Raw genomic sequence first — 10535 nt, forward strand, 5'->3', positions numbered from 1 at the left:
TCACGATGTGGTAGAGGTTGGTAGAACTCTATCAGACAGGCGAAGTGAAATTGTTTAAAAATATTGCGAAGAAGTGATAGAATGTAAATGTTTCTTCTCTACCTACTACTGAGCCAGTGTAGTTGCACGCGGTATTTCGTTTATGTGGACAAATTTGCGAAGATTAAAGATAAAGCGTGTACAAACATTCTGACTTATGTTTGCCTTGCATTTATTGGCAAGAAATTATGGAATCTTTTGAGTGATTATGCATATTACTGAAGGTGTGAACTGCAATGAAAGTCACTGAAAACTCAGGCAGTACGCGGTACAAATCCTAACATCTTTAAAAACTACTACAACCTCATTCGACCTAATCAAGAAACTCACTAAAGTCTGTCCCGGACCCAACAATTGACCAATTATCTATAGACACTTGTGCAGACATGCATCAGAAGCTCAAATAGTGCATTTTCTTAGGAACCTTGTGATTTTGAAGTAATCAAAGCCTTTCTTATTATTTTAGGTAAAACATGTCTTGGACCAAATGAAGTTCCAACTCTTTGTAAAGACACTTGTGCAGATACGTGCGTAAGCTTAAATAGTCAATTTCCTCCGGAACCATGCACACAGGAACCTTGTAAAGCTGGTTGCGATTGTATTCAAGGATACGTAAGAAACGATACGAATATATGTGTCCCTAAAGAACATGCTGTGAGTGACATAATGACTATTAATTTTGACAGAATGTATAAGTTTCAATTGAATTGGATAAGTTTTGTTATTCGATAAGATTCCTAAGAAGCTATCTTCATGAATTAAATAATAAAAATTAATCGTGCTTAGGCTCGAGTGCAAGTCAAGGAGTTTGATTAATAATTCGTATTGAAAGTATGAAGTATACTGTTTAAACAACGACTAAAACATCAAACCTCAGACGTCTAACATCCCATAATATTTTTCGGTTGCCAATACAATGTAACGACGTTTTAATAATTTGGTTATTGCAAACATGTGTTCACATGAACACGTAACGTTCCAAAGCAGGTTTTATTAATTTTTCCATATATTTTTGAGAAACTTCCCTCTACAAATAAATGCTCTAATTTTTACCGCGTGTGAGAAAATATTTTTCTATCAAATTTCCCGTAGCAGTGAACCTCCTCATTAGCCTAAATGAGTAATCATAATAGAGCGTGTTCAAATCAAAGGCATAAAACCACAGTTCTGAAAAAACTATTTAATTATATACTTCAAATGTGTTTTAAAGCAATTGCATAGGATCTATACAAATTCTGTCAAATGGATATGTAATGTATTTATTTAGATAGTTGTACAAATAAAATTTGAACACCCACAGAAGTCAATAGACGTTTGCAGCTCAAATCATTTTATTAGAATGTGTATAAAACCTATGCAAAGAGGAAGCTTAGTGCTACTGGAAATTGGATACAATAAAGTGATAAAAATTAGAGCATTCAATTATCATCGAAGTTTCTTTGAAATGTTTTAAAAATAATAAAGTGATGTGTTGTGATATAATCTGATCTCTTTTTCCTCTTTAAAATTTTTAACAATTTTATTGATAGTTCATATCTCTTAGAACTTTCAATAAACTGTCCCGTAAAGTCAACACGACAAGTTTTTAAAAATTGTAATCAATGGTCAAATATTTTGTTTTTGTTCAAAACTCGTTTATTTATCGTAGCTGCTCCAAATTTAACTGACTTTGTCCCCATTTAGATATTTTTAATACAAAATTTTGCGATTTAAAAAAAACTTTATGAAACACTAAAAAATAAAACATTTGTCAGTGTGTAAAAATCATAAAGCTTTCAATACGATACGGTTATTTAATTTTGCTTGGTTCGGTAGTCTATTAACAAATGGAAAAAAAAAACATCTTAACTTCCTCATTGATTTAACACACATTTGAAATGATCAAACCGATTTTTCAGAACTGTGGTTTAATGCCTTTGACCTGAACACGGCGCAATATTTCAAAAACTTTGATTTTAATGTTTCAGTTTTAACAAAGTCATGTCTTGGTCCAAATGAGGAATACAAGTCGTGTAAGAACCACTGTCCAGAAACATGTGCATCAATCAACCGCAAAGGTCCTCCGATGGCATGTCTTCCGCCAAACCCCTGTCCGGGAGGATGCGATTGCGTTAATGGATACGTGAGAGATAAGGAACAAATGTGTATTAGGAAAGAAGAGTGCCGTGAGTTTGTTTACTTTATTATACGATGTTCATTTTTAATCAAGGCGAACATTTTATAAATAACAGTTATGCAATACAGGTAAACGTCGTTTTGCGCCGGTTCGATTTACGCTGATTTACAATTACGCTGATTGGTGCCGACGTGGAGTTCCCGGGTTCGGCTGACACCAGACGACAGTAGGCGCCGCGATTCTTATAGCAGACACACTTTTACACGTTGTTTTATTCTATTACCGTGTACGCGAGCAGCCTTTTGTTTGTGTGAAATTGTTTCCAAGATAGTTTTCGTTTTGTTTTTATGAAAAATAAAAAGGTATGATTATTTATTTTATTTGTATTAAAATTAAAAGAATATTTAAATATTAGTAGTTTATGCATGCTAGATTCTGCAAAAAAGAAAGCAACAATCAAAGCAAATGAAATTGGATACTTTTTTGAAAAAAGTGTGAAAATTTTATTTAGTACTGGTGAGTTAGTATTTATTATAAAAAAATTGCAACGGACTTGCACCAATAATTTTCAAAATAATCTTGAATGTTTTTAATATTTATGGTTAAAAATTAACGAATTAATTAAACTTTTTTTGAAGCAACGATGCTTCTTTAACTAGGCGAGGCTATTGAGAAGATGTACCCACACATTCAATCATTTATTTCAGGTATAGATAGGTACAACATTTTTCTTATGGTTCAATTCGATGGAATGTATAAAACGGGAATAGCCTCTAAAGTCTTGCATCAAACAATCAAATTTTACAAATAAATACCTACATTTTTTACGAAAATACGTGACTTAAAAATAAATCATAGATATTGTAATCATACCAACAAAATAACAATATATTTCATATGATAAATTAGAGGAAAATAAAAATCAAAGTTTTTAATCTGAGAACAGAGTTCGAAGAGAGGAATATTTTTCTTTAATGAAATGAACAAAGATAATAAAAAGTGCAGTCAAGAATACAATATATTTAAGAAAGAAGTGAAAAGTTACATTTATAATTTTTCTTTATGTTGCACTGATTAAAAACACCGTTTATATATCTTTTGTTTTCATATATGTTATTCAAAAAATATAAATAATTAAAAATAAAATAAACAAACTATTGTAAGACGTCACTCCCCATTATGTACAAAAGAATTGTTTATTTCTTTAACGTAATGGAAAAGGTTTATGTAAATATATGGATTTAATTAATGTAAAAATTGTATTTAGTAGTAATATTGTATTTTTATTTGTTATCTGAATAAAAAATATCAAAAAAACCTTCGACTTCTGTACTAGTAAAGGCGTAAATTATACTCTTAGAGGTGCTATTCTGAACCACTCTCGTGGCACGAGAAAACAGTTTTTCTCGTGTGTTTTGTGTGTAAATACACGAGATAATACGGTCACGAGAGCGTTTGGAATACCAGCCTTGGGCCTCGATAACAATGGGAAGTTAACAGAGTTATCTTCGACTGTCCTTAAAGAAAAACCGATATTTGTGAACAAAAATGAGTATATTTGTATGAACATTTAAAGTATCTTTGTCGGTAACCTATAATTGAACATGTTAAGAAGAAAAAAATGTATGCAGATTCTGCTTTTCATACAGAAAACTTAATTTTACTTTGTTGATAAAATTGAAGATAAATGTTTATTTCCCATTGTGATCAGGGCCTTGATTAGACAAATTAGATACTTACGAGATACAATGACCAGTTTATGATGCAAAAAAGTCATATATTCCTAAAATATTTTGTTCCAGCAAGGTGCGAAAATCCAGACATGGAATTTATTAATTGTGGCTCTGCTTGTCCTCCCACTTGTGAGAACCGCAATCCCATCTGCGAGGATGTATGTGTTTCTGGCTGCTTCTGTAAACCTGGCTTGGTTCTTGATAAGGATAAGTGCATCATTCCTTCTGAATGCCGTAAGTTAATATTATAAATGACTAATATTTGCAAAAATCAACCGTTAAACAAGTGTTGTAAATGCACGACTACAGAAAAATCGGTCAAGAAGTAGACGGGAAGAGAACAGGAGTAAAGTAGAAAAGAGCAAAAACTATACAAGGATGGACAAAGCTGATGAGAAGCCAATGAAGGAGATCAAATTTTGCTCTGAGATGCAACATCAAGGATTAAAATAGTAACCTTTATTTTTTTCACCATAACACAATTAAAAGCGCAATTACATCTAAGCTATATAAATATAATTATTGTGATCCCAAAATGTAACCCTTATGAGTGAGTGAGGCAAGCTTCTTAGCCATTACACCGCGGGGGATGAAATTTATTAGCAAATATTAGGCGGTCTTCGTGACGTGTACAAAGACGTTTATTACACTGATGGGGTTTCAGGATCAGTTTCCACTTCTTCTCTAACCTTCCTCTCTTCACTGCTGAATGTAGTCCTCTTCCAAATTTTTCCACTCGTCTGTCGTAACCCCTCTAAAATCACAACAATGTGGTTTTAAGCCTATGAGTTTTGGGTTGCAATTTACCACTGTAATTTTTATGCCTTTTGGCCTTTGGATAAAAAAAAAATGCAGGTAAATAATCATTTTTCTGTACTGCAAATTGGCACTGTTAGTTTTCAATAGCAGGTGGAATTATGGGTTCATGTGGTCTATTATTATGTTTTTTATTATCTATTATTAGCATGGTTGAGAGGGAAAAAAATGCGGAGGTATGAAATTAATTAAACGTTTAATAACTCCCTTGTTTTTTATAAACATTGAGAAAAACTTAAATCTTTTTAAAATCCACTTAAAGCTGTTTCAAACGTATCACCTGTAATATACTGCATTTTATTTTTATATTACTACGTAGATAAGCTGTTTTTACCAAAAACTTGGGTTTCAGATACATGTGCTGGTCTTAACGAAGTGTATCGATTTTGCAAAAACCCCTGCCCTGATACTTGCGACTCCATCAACAGTACCGGTCCTCCCTTTGCTTGCATTCCTCCGTTTCCCTGTCCTGGAGGATGTGACTGTATCCAAGGGTATGTTAGAGACCAAAACCAACAATGCATCAGAAAAGAAGACTGTTGTGAGTATTACTCTATAAAAATCCTTTGATTTTAGGTTTTTAAGGGTATCATTTACCTTATATGCAGTAATAGTACAAAGTGTGTATCCCTTAATCGATTCATAATTTAGCAGCTATCGTCTAATTAGCATTGGAATTGAAGGGAATTTGCTATAATCCTTTGTAAGACGTTCCAGTGTTTGAATTTTGAAAAAGAAACTACATAAAACTCATCTAAAGAAGCAAAACTGTTGATGGAGATCAACAAACCTCCCAGTTTGGTTAAATGACTGCATTTTATGTCTTATTATGCTGGTTCTTATTGAATTGATATAATTTCGATGTTAACTTTGCCAAAAATTAAACCCAGGCCAAAAATGTTTTTAATATGTTAAAATGTTTGTGGACGGGCCAGATTTCCTCACTTTGGAGTCATTTAGATTTAAATTTGTTACACCAGAGAGGAAAACATTTTTTAGAATGTAATATTAAAGTCTATGTAATTACAGGGCTGAGTTAAGGAGATGTGGATGTTTAAATATAGGCAGAATGGTGAATGTTACATAGCGTGTAATGTGGCCACTTAAACTAGCCAAAAATAGATCATAGTCCTGTAAATGCCTAGACTTCCATATAACCTTCGCAAAAATGTTTTCGGTCATTTTGCAACAAATTAAAATCTAAACCCTGACCCCTTAAAGGGTAATTAAATGTGTTAGCTAATTTAGCAATTACTGTATTATACCTCAAGTTTGAAAGGCGGATGCGTAAAACTCACCGTAAGATGGACTTTTCTCTGGCCAATTTCCCTTTTCAGGATTTTTACCCGAGAGTAACCAGTGTCAAAAGCACTCGTCCAAAATGTAGGCTATATCCTTTATCCCGGATACTGACTACCATTATATATGTATATCGCTTTTTTTAAACATAAAATAAAAATTAAATTTATTTGATTAACAGACAAAACTTGCCTTCAACCAAATGAAGTATATGTGTCATGTAAGAACCCTTGCCCAGACACCTGTGACACTACGTCACCTGTTCCATGTCTTTTTCTATTCCCTTGTCCAGCGGGATGCGACTGTGCCAAGGGGTATGTAAGAGATCAGAACCAAAAATGCATCAAGAAAGAAGACTGCCGTGAGTTTAGAGACGGATTTTTCCTAGAATTTTTTTTACATCTTGTTGAGCCCTATTTGTTTTCTGATACATTTTTTTTTTAGCGAGTTGCAAAAATCCTAACATGGAATATAAAATTTGTGGCTCTTTATGTCCTCCCACTTGTGAAAACCAAAATCCTGTCTGTTCTGAAGTGTGTGTCCCTGGCTGCTTCTGTAAACCAGGGTTCGTCTTCAATAATGATACATGTATACCTCCCGATGACTGTCGTAAGTTTAACGATAAAAATCATGTTTATATAAATATAATCTTCCGGTATACTATATATTGAGAAGCGATGAAAAAAAATGACCTAATTGCCACCCGCTATTTCAACTGTTTATTCCACGTATTATTACTCTTTAATGCACCTTTGTCTATATATTTTGTACAACTATTGCAATGCATCTCAACTACTTGTTCCTCCAAAGCAAAATTAATCACACACTTCAAATAATAGCCCTAGTAAGAAATTAATTTTTCAGTACCTACCTTAAATATAAATACTGATTGTGAATTATTTATTATTATTATGATAAACAATTTAGTGCTCGATTTTTTTTATTTCCAGCATTGAAATGCAACAAACCCAACGAAGAGTTTCAAATTTGTGGATCAGTGTGCCGAGGAACTTGCAAGAATCCGAACCCTCGCTGTAGAGACGTCTGTAGACCAGGCTGTTATTGCAAGAATGGCTATGTCCTCCATAATCTTAAATGTATTCCTGTCGAAATGTGCCGTAAGTAGGGAAAGTAATTTGGAATTTTAAGGAACTGAATATTGTTAGTGTTTAAAATCTGAGAATCATATTGATGACACAAATGTTGGGATTTTCAATACTCACTATTTGAACATTTTCCTGGATATAATTGTAAACAAAGCATCTGTAGGAGGGCTACGAACATATTTATATGAAGCTGAACTTAATTTCTTTTTCTACTTAAATGTTTATTTCATTTGTTTTTGTTTCCACCTCTGTATCCACATCTTTTGGTTTTAAAGAAAAAAATATGTTTTAAGATTCGTCTAAATAATTCAATTTTCAATCTATTTTTAACTAATAACTGTGCTGGAAAATAAGTGTAAATTTGCTGTGCAGCTGAGCTCAAGTCTGATCCAAACAACCCTATTACTTTACCAAGATTACTCTTTTTAGCTCGTGAATGTGGTGGAGACCCAAATGCGGAGTCCAGACCATGCGGTGATCCTTGTCCATTAACATGCGAGAACAAAGATCTTCCTCTGCCTAGACCGTGTACCAAGTTATGTATTAAAAATGGATGTGCTTGCAAACTCGGCTATGTCAAATATAATGGAAAATGCATTCTCTTCACGAACTGCCGTAAGTCTTCTTCATTATCGTTTGACTCAGAGACCAGGTGAACTTAAATTTTACTTCTTCGTTCCTAGGGCCAAGTTTAAGGCAGCGTTAAATAAGGACCTCGTTATTTGATCAATCCATCTTGTATTTGTATGTAATTTACATATACATTTAGGACAAACAAAAAATGCAATAAACAATATACATAAATGTAGATTTCAAACAAATTTCTCAATTTTCTGCCTGACTAGACAAGAGTCTGTTCTAAGGCAAACAAATCGTGGATTTACTGGTTACAAAACTTGTAGCTGACGCGCTACCGGCAGGTCCACCATGTTCACTAGGCCGTCACTTCCGCTGGTTGTAAGGCAGCGGAAACCGAAGAACTGAGCGCACACTCGCTCCAAACTACAATTAAAGCTCATTTGATATACTTCTAGGGGACCCCAAATACCCCCCTTCGGCCCAGATGATTTAAATCAACTTTTAATAGATCATAAGCCTTGCTAATGCTTGGAATTCCATATTTCCTTCTCAAAGGTAAAATCAGCTCCATTGATATAATGTGGTAATCTTGATAAGCTCCCTCCTGGTGGGTAGATTCTAGATCTTGTTCATAAAGATTTTGTCGTATTCACGCCATTTTTTTTATTGATTTCAGCTAAGCTTTCCTGTAAGGACCAACACATGGAATATCTTCACTGTGGACCCGCGTGTCCTCCGAGTTGCAAGAATAAAAATCCTCATTGTGACGATGAATGCAAACCCGGCTGTTTCTGTAAATCCGGATACTTACTTGACAATAATGGGAAGTGTGTACCGCGAGCCAAGTGTTGAATAAAATTTAATTTTGTGGTTTTTACTTAATAGCTGTAAATTAGAGATCATAAGAAAATATAAATCGCGGACCTTCGAGTTGTGAGTCAGCGTCACTAACCCTAAACCAAAATCCGGATCATTATTATATTTGTATCTATCTAATCGGTAGTTTCTCTTTATTGTACTATTTATATAATGTAATTCAACACTTTTATTATTCTTTAATTTCTTAACTTACTTTAATAAGGAAGATAAATGCTTTTTATATTATTACTGTACTATTTTACTACGCTGAATTATTTTTTTTTTTAAATTGATATTTGAAGCACTTACTATGTGGTTATTCATTATGTTATTAAAATTATAGTAAAAACACTTAAATTTTATTCACTGATTATTTAAATTGAGAAGTGAGGGGTCCCCCTCACCCCTCACTCCGCACCCCCAGAAACACAAATTACTAACTGACATAAAAACTTAACACACCCAATTGTTATTTTCAGGGACAATTGTTTCGCCCTGTCTTATGGATCCATTTATTCCGCCTTATTTCATCTATCGGGAATCCAAAAGAAAAACCTTAATTAACTATATTATGCTTATAAATTTAACTATAAAATGATTACACTAATACATAACATTTAAGTGAATACGTAATATTTTAAGGTAATGCACCGCCCTGGCAGTCTTAATTATAAGAGCCGCCCCAAAGAGTGGTCATAAAAATACCATTCAAAATTGGCGCAGATGTATTGTCATCTCTTTTAGTTACATTCAATAAACGACCATTTCACATTTTTCCAGTGAGATAAAAAGAAAAATAATTATTTCCAGATGTCGGTTGACTCGGTAAAAGGTCGTCGAGTTTGCATGTCTTGAACATTTAAAGAAATATTTGGATTTAAGCGATTGAAAAAAAATAAATTAAATTACATAAATCCAATGTATAAGTTATTTGAATTACACAGAAACAAATGCCATAATAATTGCTCAAATGATAGTACGAAAATAGTGGCGCATTTAAGTTTAAAACTACGAATTTGAAAATGTATAATATTTTATAAATACCTGTGATAACTGAAGCGTTTTCTCCTTTTTCCAGTTCTATTTGAACATCCTTTAATGGCACAAGTCGGCATAATTAATTTTCATGTAATTAGCACTAAATAAGTTAAACAATCATCAAAATGCCGACAGAGAGTTTGACAGTTCGAAACAATACTGGCCGCGTACGTAAAAAATGAGCATCGTAAAATTCTAAAATCGACTACAAAACAAAAAATGAGGTAAAAAAATGAGTCCACTATAACCGGCAACATGCATTGGATTGGTAAAATGTTTTGTTATCCCTCTACAGATGTATATGTATACTCTAAGGTTGTGTCTATTTTTTTTTTTTAATTTAAAAATAAGCGCTAAAAATAATTCCCAACGAATTAGTCATTAATGTATTCTGATCTAAATTTGTTGCAACAGAGAGGGAAATTTTTTTGAGAAGGGAATCTAGGGATTTACAGGGCTTACGACCTGTCATTGGCTAGTTTAAGTAACCATTCACTCACTTTCATCTGCTTGACATTCCATTTTGAAGGCTGGTAATAAAATAAAATAATAAACGTAACGTAAAAGCAAACACAACATCTTGTAGAGCGAACAAAAATCCTTCAAATGACTTATAACCTTTATCATTTTGTTTTGCTTTTGGTCCTCATTTTAAAATTTAAAAAAACGGACACAATTTATAAAACACCTAATATGTAGATATTTATTTTCTCTACAATTTTATGCCTAACAATGGTGGTATTTTGAATATTCTCTACCCCCTAGAGAGTGGTTAGTTTGGGGATTTTTATTTTTCGAAGGCGACGACACTTTACCTACTTCATAAAATGACCACACTGATGGTTAAATGTCAAATGATGGATAAAACTGTTTAAAAACGGAAAAAACTAATACAGTTTTGTCAGTTCAACCTAATTATGTGATTTGGGTAATGCTTAAGATCGCAACAAT

General features: G+C 33.1%; 1 protein-coding gene across 1 annotated transcript; it reads left to right on the forward strand.

Moving 5' to 3' along the window:
* Positions 1 to 505: 505 nt before the first annotated feature.
* Positions 506 to 9071, forward strand: LOC148275882 (zonadhesin-like; the record flags this gene model as incomplete). The annotated part of the gene is made up of 9 exons (XM_088235078.1): positions 506 to 693; positions 2018 to 2204; positions 3958 to 4122; positions 5057 to 5245; positions 6185 to 6364; positions 6448 to 6612; positions 6954 to 7121; positions 7539 to 7724; positions 8365 to 9071. Coding segments are annotated over 9 exons (1604 nt in total), but the record flags the coding sequence as incomplete, so codon positions are not given.
* Between the last annotated feature and the right edge of the window lie 1464 nt (positions 9072 to 10535).

Source organism: Micrasema longulum, unplaced genomic scaffold, assembly GCF_059751315.1.
Source record: "Micrasema longulum isolate JH-2025_06_02 unplaced genomic scaffold, ASM5975131v1 h1tg001322l, whole genome shotgun sequence".
Taxonomy (NCBI): Eukaryota; Metazoa; Arthropoda; class Insecta; order Trichoptera; family Brachycentridae; genus Micrasema; species Micrasema longulum.